This window comes from Bacillus rossius, chromosome 2, assembly GCF_032445375.1.
Source record: "Bacillus rossius redtenbacheri isolate Brsri chromosome 2, Brsri_v3, whole genome shotgun sequence".
Lineage (NCBI taxonomy): Eukaryota > Metazoa > Arthropoda > Insecta > Phasmatodea > Bacillidae > Bacillus > Bacillus rossius.
This window is the reverse complement of record NC_086331.1, coordinates 111,097,915-111,117,014: the sequence shown is the minus strand read 5'-3', so window position 1 is coordinate 111,117,014 and position 19,100 is coordinate 111,097,915. Positions and strand designations below refer to the sequence as shown.

General features: G+C 44.1%; 1 protein-coding gene across 1 annotated transcript; it reads right to left on the bottom strand.

Annotated features, from left to right (window-relative positions):
• Positions 1-15,503: 15,503 nt before the first annotated feature.
• LOC134528952 (uncharacterized protein K02A2.6-like) lies at positions 15,504-15,992 on the bottom strand. The gene has a single exon (XM_063362619.1). The coding sequence runs from the start codon at positions 15,990-15,992 to the stop codon at positions 15,504-15,506; it is 489 nt and encodes a 162-aa protein (XP_063218689.1).
• Positions 15,993-19,100: the final 3,108 nt, after the last annotated feature.

Genomic DNA, 19,100 nt, shown 5'->3' with positions numbered 1-19,100 from the left:
TGGGCCATGACTAGGGGCGCGTTCCGTTAGCGGGGTTGAATACTGGCGGTTGCAGGTCGGGCTTTAGGGTGGCCTTCGGTCGGACGACGTCAATGTTAAGCAGGGATAAATATTATGTAATGCAACTGACATCTTTATTTCTTAAAGGCAAAAGTACTACAACACAAATATTTACGAAAACATTTACAGATTCATCAGTGTTTTTAGTAGTTAAAAAATTCTTATTATTTAAAAAGACACCTTGTTTAGTCTATAGTTTCTGCTAAATTGGTTCGAACTCATATCATAATTTTTGTATACTTTGAGGTGAAAATAAATTATATGCGGTATTTCTTGGTTCAGCGAATCGTTTATGAATGTATACATTAAAATTTTTCTAATCACTGCAAATCATTACAAATTATTAACTTTTATGGACAGTTCCTTGTAACTTGTTTTGGATGGAATTTTTTTAAATAGTTTAGGGCCGAATTCAGAGAGCTCTTTCGACGGTTATCCACACACCGAAAGGCTTTTCCATTGAAGCTGCTCGGCAGAGACGTTTTTCAGTGGTTGGTTGACTGTTGGATAAGGAGAGCCAACCACTTGAAAGTGAATGTGGTCTGAAGCTCATTCGAATGCCTGTTCAGTTGAAAATCGGTGGAGCAGTTAATGGTTTTAATATATAATTCCTACATAAAAACGTGTTCATGTATGTTTGTAATTGTTTAAAACATTTTTGTCATATGGCAAATATGTAAAATATGGTTTGGAATTAAATATGCGTTTTTAAAGAAATCGTTTCGCCCGCAAAGTGTGCATCAGACACGTGTTTTGTAGCGATGGCAGAAGATTTTAATGAATTTCCAAATCACATTGACGAGGTTTTTGAATTTTTTGATGATCTTAAAAATGAAAATCCAGTTCCGCGAAGGTATATAAGAAATTTAGCAGGCCCGTTTTATTTTTGTCGGGATCAAGAGTTCGAAACACAATTTTTTTTCTATGTAAGAAACTGCATCTGTTTTTTTTATTTTGTTTTTGATTACGGTTTTGTGCTTTCTCACGAGATCAAAAATAATCGCTTTTTCATCTGGAGAAAACACTATAATTTTAGGCAACGTATCCATCTTAATAACATTTCTCAACCTCGTGTAGGGTTACCAGACGTCAGGCAAAAGGAGGACATGTCCTCCTTTTTATGTATTTTTTTGCGTCCGGCCGGATTTTCCTTAATGCTCCAAAATGTCCGGCTTTTTTATAAAGTGAGATAATTCCTGCAGTTACACTATGGGCAAAGCGCGCGCTGTCCGCAGAGTCAACCCACTAGTAAGTAGTACTATGACAGCTTGACAGGTAGCAGCACATGCAGAAGCACGTGTTTTTAATATGCTGTATATGCGTAGTTTGTTTTATCCTTTATACTGAAACTTTATTAAATGCAAAAACATTGTAAAATATCGTACTCCATTGTAATTAATTCATGGCTTTTTTAAAAAATATATATATGTATTGTCCTCCTTTTTAGTGAAATGTCCTCCTTTTGCGAGATGAATGTCGTCCTTTTTTATTATCAGTGTCTGGTAACCCTAACCTCGTGTCCAATCCAAAAAAATATTATTTTCAGCGGGAGAGCAAACAAAAGACAATCGAAATTAAATAGGGCGCCTTTCCACACACACTCCAAGTACTTGATCTAAGAAAATTTTTGTGCCATGTTGCCAGATCTTCACTGAAAGTGGATGGGAACAAGCTTTCAGCTGGCAGTCATTCGAAAGGCGTTTTTGAAGTATGAGAGGTGGAGAGTCTGCCAGATGAATGAGAGTTGGATGCGCTTTCGAAGGTCAACTCTGAATTCGGGCCTTAGAGTAAGGGCTTCTTGGAAAGAGTCTATGTAATCATCAGAAAATCTTTCAGTAGTATTTTACTTTCATTTTTTATTTAAAATTCCTTATGTGGGTTTTTATTAGTATATATTTTCAACAATATTTTCTATGTGTGTGTGTGCCTGCTTGGTAAAAATGTTGCCTAGGTTTGCAATATAGGGAGGGGTAAAAAGGATAACCTTCATATTCACAATCAATTGTCTCTGAGCGAAATTCATGTATACATGGTCTCATTGCGAAAGCATATCAATTCCAGAATAGATGTACATTTTTACGAATAAGAAGAGCATGGCCTAATTAAGGTGACATTTAATGAGAAAAAAATTATGTTATACAGAAACTATGTAAGAGATCATATCACAAAACACAACAAATACATATTATAAATTCATAAAGCCAAAATTTGTCATGTACATTAGGTAAACTGTTAAGTAAGAAACATTTGTAAATATAAATAGGTATCTTTAATATTTATGAAAATTTAAATTGTAGTTCAATTACAATCTATTTTCACGAGCAAACGAATTTAAAAGGTTGGAATGACTCTCGTGTTGTAATTTTTTTAATGCAGTAAATTTGGAAATACTCTTAAACCCATCGCATAAAGTTTATATAAATAATGTTTTGATTTCTTTAGGAATAAATTAAATTTCAATTTTTAAAAAACCTATGACATGGTGATAGGCCTACCTACAGTATCATGTTGCATTTTTTCATCCGAATATACATTCGTCCACGATACATGATGCAATGCTGCAACTTCTCTGTCATTGGTCAGTAATCGTTGTACAATGGTCTTTTCAAACAAGGCTTTGCTTTAAGTTTATGGGCAAAAGGCCCTCCTTCCCTTAGCATCGGAAAGTCGGCCTCCATAGCGTAGCCGGCAATGTGCTGGGCTATGGTGTGGGGGTTCTGGGTTTCGAATCCCGTATAAGACATGAATGTGATTTCAGTTGTCTTAATACACCAACAACCATAACTACAATTTCACAATGACTCGGGGTAACATAAAAATACAACATTAGGGGGGGGGGGGAGATTATTGGCACACTGTTGACTGTCAAAACTTGCCAGTGTGCCAACCGTCGTTTTAAAAAAAATTTAAACAGGTATTGTAATGATTAGAGAGTGTCATTTCGACAAAGAAGTGAAATTAAAACTTAAGTTGTGGTTCAAATCTCATCACTGACCAGATTTTTCTTTTAATAACAGATAGCTTTAAGGAAAAATGTATTGATATTTATTTGTATATTTAGTTGTTTTAATATATATTAATAAAAAGCTAAGGCCATTGGTTTGGTTATTTCATACATGGTATTGTTTGTGGCATAAATTTGTTACTTACAATAAGATTAAATTACAGGATCACAAGTATCTTGAACAAGAAAAATAACATATTAGGTTGCCGTCGTCCGGGGTCTCGGGCTCGAGTCCCGGTGTGGCTCCTAGTGGGAAAAGGCGGTTCTTGATACGTTTTGTCCGGGTGGGCGCCAGACTAGCTCGGCTCTAGTCGTGAGTTTGGGGTCGTGGATGTATGTGCCCCTGCGTGGCCCACTAGGGCCGGCGGCGGTGTTGCGTGAGATGATATTTAATTAAGAGACGTGGAGTTGAGGTGGTGGTGTCGTACCTTTTATTCATAGGAGTGAGTCGTACACAATACAACACTCTACAGAGGTCCCCGGGGGGGGGGGGGTTTACTCGTTATTCCGTGGCGCCGTATTGTTTGTGTTCCGTGTTACGTGGGCCTCGGACGCTGTTACGTCTCATACGTCTCACTGGTTACGCGGGTAACGTAATTTCGTAACACAAAGGCGGGACACAAAAGTACACTGAATTAAGGGGGTGCGCACAAGTTACGTGGCACTCGTTACTCTGGTAACATAAGTTAGTAATACAAAATACGGGACACAAAATACACTGAATTAAGGGGGCGCGCACAAGTTACGTGGCACTCGTTACTCGGGTAACGTAAGTTAGTAATACAAAATACGGGACACAAAAATACACTGAATTAAGGGGGCGCGCACAAGTTACGTGGCACTCGTTACTCGGGTAACGTAAGTTAGTAATACAAAATACGGGATACAAAAATACACTGAGTTAAGGGGTGGGCGATCGGAGACGGCCAATCCCGTATACGAATGTCTCTGCGCGGGTGTTGTGCCCACTGTGGTGAAACACGCACCGCAATTAAGTTTGTCCAAGCTCCCTTGCGGGTGTGTGGTCAGCGCCGTGCGCGTGACCTTTAGTAAAGTTTTGTGCGTTGCGGGAGGCGGCCCGTGCCGTATACTGAAGATCAACCACGCTGACCAAGTGTGGTGCGGGGTGTCTTTAAACTGATGCGGTCGGATTAGGTCCTGGACCGAAAAGGGGGACCGGGTACTCACGGAGAGTTTAAGTAAAAAAAGGGGTTCTGTTTATTAGTGACTATATTTACCGGACGTTACTTTCGATGAAGACAAAGGTTGTTGCCTCTCCGTGGGACGTAGGTCCGCCCCGGTCCGCGAGCTGTGATGAACTCCCGAACTGGCATGGCGTCCGAGGGAGGCTCGGCCTCTCTCGCGCCCGGCTTGACCTCATTACGCTAGACTCTAAATGGTTGTGTCTGGAAGAGACTTTATTGTCGCTAAAATCCTAATTTAATGTTCCAGGAGGAATGGGTACGGTTCTTCTCTTGTCTACTCAGGTTTTCGCGGGTTTGCTTTTATACGCTGTTCGGCTCGCCTGACTCGGGTGGGCCATGGCCAGGGGTGTGTTCCGTTAGCGGGAGCGTATACTGGCGGGTGCAGGTCGGGCTCTGGGGTGGTCGTCGGCCGGACGACGTCAAGGTATATTAGGAAATATATGTCTAATATTATTAATGCATAAATGAGCATCACTTTTTTGGAAATTAAATACGTGCCTGTTAGCCTGACACCGTCCCCACTACCTCTATTGAATTTTACGTAATTTTAGTATTGTTCGGAATCTCAGGGTATGTTCGGCCTTGTGGCTAGAGGTAGCGGTTCAACGCAGCAGGGCCCCCCGAGCTGTTATGGACACTCGGGACACCTGAAAGAGAACACGAAAATACTGATTGATGTCTGATGAATTTATTACGGCACAGCCCTATACATAGTGCTGCCTGTCCTGGCTGTAATAGTTGTCCCGAATTGAATAGTCACACGCGCGACCACTTTCTCAGTGGCGGCTCACTATTTCATTACGTGGTAAGATCATACACTTGGACAGGATGCGGTGATTATAAAACAAACCCTAAAATGACATATTAAAATTTGACTAATAAACCACTTCACAATTACACATTACGTATTACACTGGGCTAATGACACGTAGGCCCGTAACTCCGGCGACTCTACCTGACTCTTAGACTTGTCTCAGACATTGACTTGTTATTAAGTTTGAGTGTACGTGTTGCCTACTGGCCGCCCCGTGCGGGCTGAAACTAATTAGCCGGTTGGCTAAGTTATTGCGTGAAGCGCCGACGTAACGTCTCGTAGATCACCCACAGTACTTACGTATTACGACAAACGCTCGCCTTGGAGCACTGAATAATTTAATTTAAATACCACATGCTAAGTCGAAGCCGACCACGGAACTGAAGAAAAGGTTTGCGAAAGATTACGACTATTGAAAACTACATATCAGTGAAAATGAAAGTTGCTGGTCCCGTGTTGCGCGGAGGCTGCCGGCCTCTTTGAGCTCCGGAAGGATACTGCCGCTCTCACCGCACGCGACCCCCCTCCCCCACCCGCCCTCCAGGGAAACGTGTGATTTTCGCGGGAAACTGAACCGGCCAGGTTCGGGACAAATCGCACGGTGAAACATAATTTTGAAAGAAATGAAATATTAAATAATGAAAATAATGTCTAATAATCTGCTGTGGAAAAAATACATACATTACATTTGATGTAGTTCGGCGGAAGGATATGCCACACCCGGCCGGATCCTTCCGCCGACGTAGCACTTGTTACCTGGCGTTCGCCCCGTTGCACTCTCTACACTGGTGCGCGCACGAGCGCGTTCGGTGCACACACCTTCGTGAGACGTTGATGAGGCATAGTGGTCTATGCGACATAGAGGAGCATTGGCGGTCGGTGTCAAGCCTAAATGAAAATACGAGGTAGTAATCTTTCACATAAAATTTAATTTAATTTAGAAACTTATACATTCTTAAACAAGCTTTGTTTCTTTATTGTGCTTGGGCAACTATTTATTAGCTACAATTTCTCAAATGTAGGATTGTAAGTTAATAATTAATCAACATACCTATTTAAAAAAGGGTTATTCGAAAAGCAATTTGAACTCTTACGATGAAATCAGCACAATTACTATTACTCTGAATAAGCTCTATGTACTGTCTCAATAGTAAAATATCATGAATATATAATATATAAACTACATTTAAGCAAAACCCAATTCCCTCGAATCCTTTTAACTTTATGTAACTAGAGTTTCAAATTCAATCTCGTTAAGAAACATATACTACTTTTTTTAATATTGAGACAACTTAGTTATTTTTTGCAAGTGATGCGCAGAAAGTAAAATATCCTAAATTAAACATAGGTAACATACTTTTAGAATAAATGTCTGAAATTTTATAACATTTCACAATTAATTCAATAGACAGTAACATGTATACGAACTCCCTTAAAACAAATAATCGCATCTGTATGAATTATTTACATTTCGTTGGAGCAATACGAAATCATTTTCATAATATATTTTTTACATCACCAATTGTAATTGCCAGGGGTGTGAAAAGCAGGAGTTAAAGGACAAATAAATTGTTAATACACTTAGATAATTGTTCACGAAAATCCGGTTACCAACGTCTACACACGCGCACTCGAGCCGCCATGATTTCAACTGACCAGCATGCCACACGATAGTCTGTACCAATAAAAAAAGACACCAACATTATAAAAAAACATAACTAAGGCGTGAACATTTCGCCCACCAACAAAATTATTTTTGTTCTAATATCTAAAGTTGTCCAGGAATGGCGGTAGAAGTCTTCAAGGCTTGCTTGGTAGGGGACAGAGCTTTGACACAGGTCAAACCAAGTCTCCGTGGGTTGTTTTTACTGTAACAACTCTGACGACGCCATCCTTACCTGGATGGACAGCACTCACTCGTCCAAATCGCCATTTTAATGCTGGTAGGTTAGGTTCTTTAAGAGTAACCATCTGCCCTTCCTGGATGTTGACAGTGGGAATATTTCACTTCAACCGTTGATGGAGCGTACGGAGGTACTCGTATCGCCATCGTTTTCAAATAGCTTGGTAATACTGGGTGATCAGCTTCCAGCGATTGAGTCGAGAGGGTGCACAGTCCGTTAAGTTTGCTTCTGGAACACTGACGAGTAGTGCTCCCATTAAAAAGTGTCCTGGAGTCAAGACATCAAGTTCTCCAGGATCAGTAGACAGGGGACATAGGGGTCTGGAGTTTAATACAGCTGAAATCTGAGCAAACAGGGTGGCTAATTCTTCGAAGGTAAGAGTTGTCTCACCGACCACTCGCTTCAGGTGCTGTTTCACAGACTTGATGCCAGCTTCCCATAGCCCACCAAAGTATGGACTGAGAGGGGGGTTGGAATGCCATTCGATGTTATTGGCTGCCATATAGGCCTGAACATGAGGATCCTTTTCGGCCTGGAACAGCTGGCGGTAGGAATCCTGAATATGGCGATGAGCAGCAACAAAATTGGTACCATTGTCACTGTAGACATGTGAGGGCAATCCTCGTAGTGCAGTAAATCGTTTGAATGCGGTTAGGAAGGCGCCAGCAGTCAGATCGGTTACCAATTCCAGATGTACTGCTCGAGTCGACATGCAGACAAAAAGACATAAGTACATCTTGTAAGCTTGGCTTTTGCGCAGTTGCATGGGCTGGCTAGAAAGGGTCCGCCAAAATCAATGCCCACGTGGAAAAATGCACGGATGTTGGAAAGACGAGAAGATGGCAAGGTGTTCATAATTGGTTGTGTTGCAGTGGGCCGAACCTTGAAACATGAAATGCACTGATGAAGTCGCTGTCGGACCAAATTTCGAGCTCCCAATATCCAAAACTCCCGTTGGATCAAACTGTGTGTCGTTAAGGGGCCTGTATGTAAATAGGTGGAGTGGTAATGATCTACAATCAAGGTGAATAAATGGCATTTTTGAGGTAACAGGATAGGGCGCTTAGCCTTTAACGAGACAGGAGCGTTATGTAACCGACTGCCCACCCTGAACACACCCTGGGAATCCAAAAATGGTGCTAGAGGTCGAAGAGGTTTAGAGCATGGCACACCCTTACGAACCCTGTCAAGATCATTCTGAAAGTGGACCTTTTGAATGTGTCTGACCCAAAATAGGAGAGCTTCCTGAAGTTCTACATTTGTCAGTGAGCCAGTACATACAGGCTTCTTTAGCCAACCAAGTTTAGCTCTCAACACCCAGGCTGTGACTCGTTTCAATCGTGACAGTGAGGAATACTTCTTCAGTGGTATAGCTGAATCCTCTGGTACTTGCTGCACCGTCAAACACGCCGGTTGGATTTTCTTAAGCTCTGTTGTATCTTCAACACTGACCATGGGTGCTTTTGTTGGCCAGTCAGCTTGTAGTTCTGTCAACCAAGCTGGGCCAGAAAACCACAGTTGTTTGGTTACCAAGGCTTGTGGACTGACTCCCCTTGAAGCGAGATCGGCAGGATTGTTGTCGGATGAGACATGGAACCATGTGTTTGGAGAAAGAGAAATCACTCCTTGAATTTCAGAAACTCTATTAGCCACAAATGTTTTCAATTTGTATGGGGGCGTGCAGAGCCAGTTTAACACAACAGTGAAGTCAGACCAAGCAAACATAGAACATGTACCAAGCGACTTTTGGTAGAGCTTGTGAACATATTGCCTCAAGCGAGACAGTGGTAGAGCGGCACACAGTTCCAGTCTTGGAATGGACACTGTCTTGAGTGGTGCAACCTTTGTTTTAGCAACTAGCAAATGAACAGTAACTGTGTTATCAGGTCCAATGCAGCGAACATAAATGACAGCAGCATAGGCAGTTAAGGAAGCATCACAGAATCCATGAAGTTGAATGTTGGATGCAGAACTGACCTGCAGACAACAATAAATTTTAACTTGGGCAACACATGACAAGTCGGACATGTATCGCTGCCATCGTTCTGCTATATCGGCCGGGACTGGGTCATCCCGTGATAACCCAGCTGTCCACAATTGCTGCAATGTCACCTTGGCCAGGATTATGACAGAGGCCAACCAGCCAGCAGGGTCATAGATGCGAGCAATGGCTGATAACATGTTTCGCTTTGTAGGAGGTCCATGTTTTGTAGGCATAGTGACATTGTAGCTGAAGGAATCTGTCCTGGGACACCACTGAAGACCCAATATCTTCACAGAAGGACATACTCCATCACTTAAACTTCTGCTGGTGGAATCAGGCAAGTCTGAAACTTCAGTTAATAGGGATGGATGATTAGAAGCCCACTTGTGCAAGCTAAACCCCCCTTTCTTCAGTAAGGAAACCAATTCTTCTTTCAACTGAATTGCTTCTTGAAGTGTTGATGCACCAGTTACAATATGAGCAATAGCCTTAGCTGCCAACGAAAAGTCGTTACCTTCATCCGCTGCCAACTGTTGTAACACGCGGAGTGCCTGGTAAGGAGATGATGTCACACCATATGTAACAGTGTTCAGTTGATAGATCTGAGGTGGGTCACTAGGAGTTGATCGCCATAAAATACACTGGTACGGTCTGTCGTCAGGGTGGATTAAAATCTGCCTATACATTTTTACAATATCAGCGGTAAGAACAATAGGGAATAGCCTAAATCCCAGAATAACATCAAGGATATCCTTTTGCAACTTAGGGCCTGACAGGAGAGCATCATTGAGCGAATTACCTCCGATGGATTTGGCAGATGAACCAAACACAACTCGAACCTTTGTTGTGGTGCTAGCTTCTTTTATCACAGCATGATGAGGAATTACATACTTCTGGGTCACCAAATTGTTCTCATCGTGATTTGATGACATACAAGTTCAACATAATCTTTCATGAAAGATCTATATTGATCTTGCAGGTCTAGGTCCTTTTGTAGTTTTGATTCAACTGTTTTAAGGCGAGTCTATTCATGTCTCTGAGACTCCCCTAATGGTATTAGCGGATTGCGAAAGGGGAGTCTAAGCATGTAGCGGCCATCTGTAGTTCGAGTATGCTGACGAAAAAATCTTCACATATCAAGTCTTCTGCAGAGATAGGGGACTTGTTAGGAACTTCTTCAATTTCCCAAAATTGTTTAAGAGTTGCATCCAGAGATGAGTCAGTTCTTACAAGACAGGATGACAACTCAGTAGAACTGCTCTCGCACCCAGCACGCCCAGTGATGACCCATCCAAACAAGGAATGAAAAGCACTAGGGTTACCCGGTAGGCGAGATCCAGTCATCACTTCCGCCACGAGATCAGCTGCGAGCAACATGTCAATAGGTCCTGGTACTGCAAACCCTGGATCTACAAGTGTGAGGCCTTGCAAATGATTCAACTGTGTAGTGCAAATGGGTACCGATGGATGTGCATGGGTAATGGTGGATAGGATGATTGCGTCAATAATAAGCAATACGTCATCTTGACCTACAGGCTTGATTTCACACACTGTTAGACCCTTGTAGCGGTTAGGTCCTCTACTTTCGAACTGCGCGCGTCATCGCGGGCCTCCGGCACTCCGCTCCCCTCCTCCTTCTCGCTCCTTTTCCCCCCCTCCAAGTGTTTGTTCAATTTTTACTCGTTCCCCCACCCTTTTGATAGGTGCATGCGCGCACTGCGGCGCGAGCTTATAAATTCAGCTGCAACCATGTTGAGGGCCTTCTTCTACTGGTTTACTAAGTCAGGCTCGTTTGTCAGCAGTAGCTGATCTGTTGTAATTCTAATAGCATGTAGTCCGAGAGGTTCTAGTTGAACTTCGTGCGTGTGCGACCTCAGGGGAGAAATGTAAGTTGGTTTGAGTCGTCAGTGAGGCGGTGGCCCTCACCCTAATGTAGAGTCATTTATTCTTGAATTTGTTCTGTCTAAATTCCTTTTCGGCCGCCACCATCAAAAATTGTTTGGATTATTGCATAAAATTTAACTTCATCTTCGCTTCCGTTTTTCTGTTTGTATCTGTCTCTCCCTGAGACGTCGTCGCACGTATTTGTTTGTTAAAGTTTTTTTTAAAGAATAATGTAACTTCTTTCTTTCTTGTACCTGCACTTTGCAGGAGTTTTGTAATTTAATTTTGTAACATAACTTCATTCGTGGCAATGCTTGTGTTTCGAGTTAACTGCGCATTGTCTCTTTTTGACGATCCGTTGTATGGATCGCTTCAGCCTTGCATTGTTTTCACTTAACATTATCAGAAATGTTAACGTAATGTTTTTTGAATTAATTTTAATTCTAAATAAAATGTCTGTGTACCTGAAACCATTTACCTTGCATACCTGATCTATTCCATTCACGTATACCCCAGTCCATGCCAGGTTCTGGCCTCCCTCCACATTTAGTAAGGCCCCACCCTATTACACCCTTATTGTTCGGAACATGAGATTTACCAACTCCAGACTCTGATATTGATGACTGCTGTCGTGGGAGACCCAAGAGCTTGAAACATGACTCAGTGATGAAAGAGGTCTGCGAAGCTCCATCTAATAATACTCGCACAGGCTGAAAGTTACCAGATGCATCACGTACATGAACGATAGCAGTTTTAAAGAGTATTGTGGTTGCTACCGGACTGGTAGTAGGTGGACTTACTTCTGCTGCACACATTGATACCTGCACATTAGATTCCGATGTGGTAGGTTCGTCACACTGTGTCGTTTCTGAACGTTGGTCTGGAAAGTGAAGTAGTGTATGATGCTTACGCTGACACTGCTGGCATGAATAGTTCGAATTGCACCTGCTACTGCTGTGATGTGGTCTCAAACAATTGAAACAGAGGGTATTTGTTTTCACCCATTCCACTCTCTCTGCAACAGATTTTGAAAAAAAATGTGTGACACGTCTGAATCCAGTCAGAACCATCACAAAACAAGCATTTAATTGTTAGTGGCGAGTTCACCGACACTAACGTTGAACGTGTAGTGTTGACACTCTCGTACCCACTTGTATCGCCTGTACGGGATTTTAAATTCGAAGGTTGAGACTTGGAGAACCCAGGTTGGGAGTGAGATGTTGTGACAAGGTTAACGTTGACTGTAGCTTGGGCTTTCTTTTCAAGGAACCTCAACAGTTATTCATGGGTAGGTATGTCCTTGTCCAAGGTCATTTCAAAGGATTGTCTAGTAGAAGTATCCAACTTTTCCAACAAAATATTTAACAACAGAAAACTCCACTGGCTTACTGGAAACTTGTGTGCACTCAGAGCATTTAATGACTCATTGACTGCACTAACAAATTTTAACAATGACTCGGGCGAACTTGAGTGAACAGTGGGCAAATGTAACAAACATTGAACATAAGTGGTGACAACGATGCGCACACTTCGATACCTTTTGTCCAAGAAGGTCCATGCTGTGTCAAAAGATTCATTAGTAAAACTAAGACCACTGACCATGTCACGAGGTTCACCCCTGAGACAGCCCAACAGATAGTGTAACTTTTGTATTGGGCTAAGACCTGGTGTCTGGTTAATAATTGACACAAATAATTCTGCAAATGTTGGCCACTCTACCCGATCGCCCGCGAAGGTAGGTATTGGGATACTCGGCAATGTAGCTGGAGTAGTAATGTGGCCGTTGCACATGTTTGGAGCTGTACTATTTACCGTTGCTTTCGTTTGAAGACATTGATAGGCCTTGCGAAGTTGCCGAAATACAGCCTCATACGAGGTAAATTGTTGTTTTAACGCATCAACCGATGTTCCTTCGGGAGGACTAGCACACATTATTAAAATATTTGAAAACAGTTCAGTTTTAACTTCAGCGATTTCTTCGTAAATCAGCATGAAATCATCCCACTTCGTGTCATCTTGAATCGCTGCATCATATAAACCTCTCGCTTCGTTTACCTTCGCCATGACATGGTTGAACATTAGATACTGCATGTTTTTGCTTGTGGTCGCCATATTGGTTGGTTAGTTGTAGCACTTTTAACGTGAATGTTTTATAGTTCTCTAAAAAATATATATATTATATATTACCAAGAAGATGAAGCTTTATGTTTCATGTAGTAGGTCACTCGCGAATTCTATTTTTTATATATTTTTTAATTTACACACACAATGGTTCAACATTACGTCTCGTCAAACGCGAGGTCTTTGGAACTAACACGGACGAATGCGGCAACGAATTGTTCAATTTCCCGGTCGCAAACACAAAACGTAACATATCCGGATTGTTCACGAATATCCGGTTACCAACTTCTACACACGCGCACACGCGCCGCCATGTTTTCAACTGACCAGCATGCCACAGAATAGTCTGTACCAATAAAAAATAGACACCAACATTATAAAAAAAACATAACTAAGGCGTGAACATAAATTTATAATTTCCTTCAGTATTAAATCTGTAACAATTTATTGTAAATCTTCAAATACTTAGTAAAACTTTCTTCTGAAACAATTTTTGATAAGTTGAACCATTACTTCAAGGAATAGAAGAAAAATCAGGAGTTGGATAATAAAAGTATATAACTTTCGTACTCTGTACACTATCAAATCCATTTTAATTATTTAAAACAATTATATATTATGTTAAACTTTTGTTGAAAACAAATTTCGTTTTAAGCATTTATTACCGCAAGGGATACAAAAGTACACAAAAACTATTTTTTTTTTTAATTTTCTGAACAATTTTTGATGAGACGATTTATTACATCTGAAAATTGTTATAATAAAAGGGTTTTAAAAACTAAAAAGTCCTTCCTGCATAGCATACACTAAAAGATTCATTAAAACATATTGTTTAACATCTAAACATCAATTTTCTTTACTTAATGTTGATTTTTTTTGCTTTGTAGTTAAATATTATATTTTTATTAAACTGAATCAAAGTGACATTTCCACAAAAAAATTACAAAGAGCAGTTTTGTCGGGAAAAATCACGAAATATCACAAGGGGGGAGGAGGGGTGTAGAGAGATATCACGTGTATTTATTTTTTCGCTCGATTTCTACTAAACCGAAAAGCGACGCGTGACCTTGACTCGCCGTAGCCAGGCAACAATATCCCCACCCGCCGCAACATGAACCACCCGGCTCGGCTTGCCAGTCGCCAGTAAGACTGTGATTTTGGCACCGAATAAACATGCTGTGCTTAATTTTCCAGAATGAAATTAGATTAAACCTATATTTAAAGATAAATTTCTGAAATTTTTAAAAATATTTTTTACCAAAAAAATACACGTGAATATTGTGGTGGGGGGGGGGGGGGGGTGGCCCTAAAACCTCACCACAAATCACTAGGGGGGAGGGGGGGTTAAAATGTGTTAAAAATCATCACGTGATTAATGAACGACCCCATACGTGCATTGCAATAAAAAATGTAGTTATTCACTATTGCCATCAGCCTGGGTCTCGTGCTCAGGTGGCAGCTGTGCCGGGAGGCGGGGCGATGGTGTCGTGGTGTTGTTCGTGGTGGTGGTGCCATAGTTTTCGCGACATGTCCTCGCTGGTGGCGCTCTTGGCGGTCGCAGTTGGTAGTTTGCGGTCACCAGGGGTCGATTCTCCTCCGTCGTTGTTTTGGAGTCCCGGTTGCCACGCTGGGCTTTCTGAGGTATCCCGAGATCATACTCGACCAGGTTCCCCGGGCGTCACCTGTCTCTCACTGGTCTTGTCGTGCTGAGTTGTGGTGGTTTGGTGGGTGCCGCTCGTCGTTCGTGTGGCGTGGGTGTGGTTGTAATTGCAGATTGTCGGTCCTCTGTTATTGGTGTGTGTGGAGTGTTTGCGTCGTGGTTGACAGGCGACCCGTTTGAGTAGGGCTGTCTACTACGCTCGGGGATACCTGGCGCCTCGTCCGTCTCTTCGTCGGCTTCCTCCACGATGGGCGTTGCACCATCTGGCTGTGGTTACGTTTTCTCATGAGACACATCCGTAATTTGTGGTCCGATGTGTAGAGTTGTAACTTATGTTCGGAGGTGCCCGGTGTTATGTCGTCAGGCTCTTCTATGATGGCTGGCGTGTCCTCTGGTTGGTGTTCCATCTCTTCTTGTGATACGTCAGTGATGGTTAGGTGGCCATGATGGGTCTCTTGTCTTAGTTGTTGTGATGTCGTGGCTACGTTAGAGTCGTCTCGTCGTGGGTCTCTTGGTGTCGCCTGGTCGTTTATGTCCTCCCCTGGTGTCTGTGGTTGGTTGTTTGGGTCGTTGGCCCTCGTGGCTGGTTCGGGCTTCTCTGCGACCAGGTGAACGAGGTCGGGCATCTCATCTGGGTCGGGTGTCTCGTCGTGGTCGGGTTATTCTGAGAATTTTCCACCACGTTCCGTGGCGAGTCGTGGCGCTTTGCCCCTTGTACGGCCCGCTCCAGCCAGGGGCCAGCCCTGCGCAGTAGTTCCTGGGTGCTACTGATAGCGGGTGGACACGGGCGTACACTTAGTCTCCTGCTCGGACCGGGGGTGGTTCCCACATCGTCTTATGTGTGATTCCCTGGGAGTAGATTGTCTGTCATCGTCGTGCGTCCTCGTGCATCGTGGACCTGCACTGGTCGCGGTCTCCCACACCTTGGTCGGGTGGTGGTGTTCCGTGCGTGGCCCACTCGCCTGGGAGTGGCAGGTTGCTCCCCTGCACCATCTCGGCTGGTGTTTGGCCGGTCGCTGCGTTCACGCAACGATGTGTGCAGAACAGGGCGTCGGCGATGTGTTGTTCCCATTGTGTGTGGTCATGGCCTAGTCGAAGGCGGAACTGAATCTTCAGATCCTGATTCCTGCGCTCGGTGGGGTTGGCTCTGGGGTGGTAAGCTGGTGTGGTGTGGTGTTGTATTCTCATTCGAGTGCACCAGTCCTTCCATTGCTTGCTGATGAATTGGCTGCCGTTATCGGTCAAAGCCGATTGTGGATAGCCCCACCAATGCAGGAATTCTCGGGTCATGAGGTGAATGATGGTGGTGGCTCTCGCATTGCTGCATGGGTAGGCCTCCAGCCACCACGTTAACATGTAGGTCACCACTAGGAGGAATCTTTATCCTCTGGTGGATCGGGGGTAGGGTCCCATTAGGTCGAGAGCGATGGTTTGGGAGGCATGGGTTGGTTGTCGTGGGTGCTGTTGCTGTTCTCCGTCACGTCTGGTCTGTACCGGGGTGTCCCACCAGGTTGTGGTCGTGGCAGAACCGCAAGACGGCCTCAGCGTGCTTTGGGAGGGACGTACGTCTTCCATGACTCTGCCTCTCCAGGTGCTCAGTACATGTCCCGGGCGTCCCAGGTTTGCCATGCCATCTGTTGCTCGTCCTCCGCTTAGAGTCGTCATCGTGTCATCTCCAGAGACTGTCGTTGGCCCGTCATGACTCGCTGGTCTACGTTGGTCACTGTGTTAGGTGGTGGGTCGGTTTGGTCGGCGTCAGTGGTTATTCACGAACAGGTTGCCATTGGATGGTGGGGTTCGGCGTTGGGTCCAAGTGGCAACATGTCCTCCCATTCCTTCATGTACACAACTTCGTGCTAGTCGCTCAGTTGTCGTGACAGGGCATCGGGCAGCTGGTTTTCTTGCCCTGGCATGTGCTCGACCATGAAGTGGAAATACTGGAGCATTAAGGCCCGCTGGATCTGTTTCCCCTTACGTCTCTGCATCATATGTAACCATGTCAGGCAGCGATTTTCGGTACATAGCGTGAATACGTGGCCTTGGAGGTGCAGCCGGTATTTCTTTATCGCCCAGATTACCGCCAGGCACTCTTGCTCGTTGCTATGATACCTGCGTTCAGCTGGTTCCGCTTCCCATTGGGGGTTGCTATAGAACTGCGAGGTGCATTGTACCATGGTTGACCCAGCGTTGAACCATTGGTTAAAGGCATCGGCGAATTCTGGCCACTCCATGTCGAAGTGCCCCCATAAGCGCCACCAGGCTAGGGTGTTCCCTCGCAGTTGCTCGCTGGTTCGCTCGGGCTATTCGTCGACGGGTATTCCGCTCCGTTTGAGTCGCGCCTCGCATTGGTGGATGTAGGCACGGGGGTGTTCGTGCGGAGCTCCGCTGAACTCCGGTAACTTTAACACATGCGTGGTGGTTCGTATCAACCCTGTGCACGTGGTGGGTCGTAGTGCCATGCCTTCACATACGCCTGGCTGTGTGGTGGTTTGGTGTGGTGTGAATCCGAAGTATGGGTTCGGTTTGGTTTCGGTTACTGGCATCGAAGGTGTGTGTTGCAGTGGCCTTGTGAAATCTGTTTCTATCTTCCCTTTCCATATTCGGTCCCAGTCCAGGTCCCATTGATTGTGACTTGGTTGTATTGTTTGTTGTGGCGTGTTGCTCGGTGGCGGGCACTGGCAGGTACTCAGCCATGGCAGTGACCCGGTCAACAGGTCCGTTGTCGGGGGTTGTCTACAATGTGCGCATATTCCCTGAGGTTTTTATGAAAACACTGTCGTGTTGTTGGTCGTGGCGATGTGAACAGCAGTCTTGGCTGATGTGTCGTGTGGCTAGGCTGATCCGCGGGTTGGTTGCCCGGACAGTCGCACAAGAAGGAGAGAGTGATAACTGGCAGTAGCGTGGCTGTGCGCGCCGATCCAGGCTGTTGGGTAGAGGGGCTTGCCCGGACAGCCGCACAAAGAGGAGAGCGATAACGGCCGTGGGTGAAAGGGGTGCTGGGTCGTGACGTCGCTCGCCCGCGTCGCGCGCTCTGCTGGAATGTCGAGCGCTGGGAAAGGGGGAGCGGGATCCTTTGTCTGCCACACTCGTCGCGCCAGCCCATCTGAATTTTTGTGTGTCCAAAATGGCAGTTTAGTTTCCATGTAGTCTCTTAAGGTTGGAAATTGCGTGAAAATTATTAAAAAAATTCTGACTTTTTTTGTCCGTTTTTGGTCGGATGTTTTGCTGTCCTTTTTTTTCTTTGAATTTAACTCTGTTGTTTTTCTACACACAGAGGCGCCAAATGCCGTCAACCGGGGTCTCGTGCTCGAATACCGCGGCGAGTCTAAGGGGCTGGTTGTAGATTATGGTTTGATTTTCCGGGAGGGCGCCAGGCTAGCTTGTGTGTCTAACTATTTGTGTGGCTCGATCGGCCCCAGCATGCTTCCCTAGTCTCGGTGGCTTGGTTTTAATAGTGTAATCTAGCTGCTAATGAAACATGATGGCACTCCCTATTCAGCATAGATGGGTACTTAACTACGCAACAGAAACACTCATTTGCACTCAAGAAAGTGGGTTACACGTATTTATTGACAAACATGAATTGTACACGGCACTAGACTTGATTAGGTTTTTGGACAGAAATGGATACACGAGAATTACACGACACTATACTCTTTATTGTGTTACAAATATCTCTCCCTAGGGCAGATCATCATAGGGGAGGTCTAGTGGTTACTTGGAGTCGGCCACATCTGTATATTAAAGATAACAGGCGGTAAGCCTAATCCGCATGTGCGAATTATTCACATTAAATTAATCCCGAGGGGATATTGTTGAGGCCGGCAGACGTTTGCTTGGCTGCATTAACTAAAGCTCTGTCTCCTGGAGCCGGCCAGGTTCGGATAATGGCTGTCCTTAAGGCAGACCTGTGGCCTGAGGCCTTAAGGCAAAAATTTACGACGGCTGGGTTAATCCCTGCACCGTAAAAACTGACCCGGGGTCGCGTGGGGAGTTGATGTTAAAGAAGGTTTGAGATATGACAATAATTACCAGTGTGAAGATGTGCCAGAAATTAGGTATTTCGGCACATTTTTAAAAAAAAATTATTATAATTTTAAATTATTTTTGGTAATCTTGTTTTTCATATTTATTGGTTACAAAAGGGTATTTACACTTTGTTAGGCTGGTGTACTCTACTTAGTTAAACTTTGCGGCAGTGTCCAGAGGCACCTTTTCTCAGGGACCAATCTGATCTTTTGCAAGTCTAATGAAGACGTTAGCAGCGTGGGTGATATTTCTCCCACTTGCCGTCACATACAGGGTTTGTAATATTAAATCCTCACATGACTAAATTTGCATAGAGCAGCTTCTGGCTTGCAATCTCTATTTCTTAGAGGCCTGCTGAAGCCAGCGAGTATCGGCACGAACGAGTATCCCATGGAAATTCTTTCCCAGCCTTGTTGCATTTTTGTCCACCCTCAC

Excerpts from the sequence above, each read along its gene's own strand:
- LOC134528952 (XM_063362619.1), bottom strand. The coding sequence starts at position 15,992 with ATGTTAACGTGGTGGCTGGAGGCCTACCCATGCAGCAATGCGAGAGCC.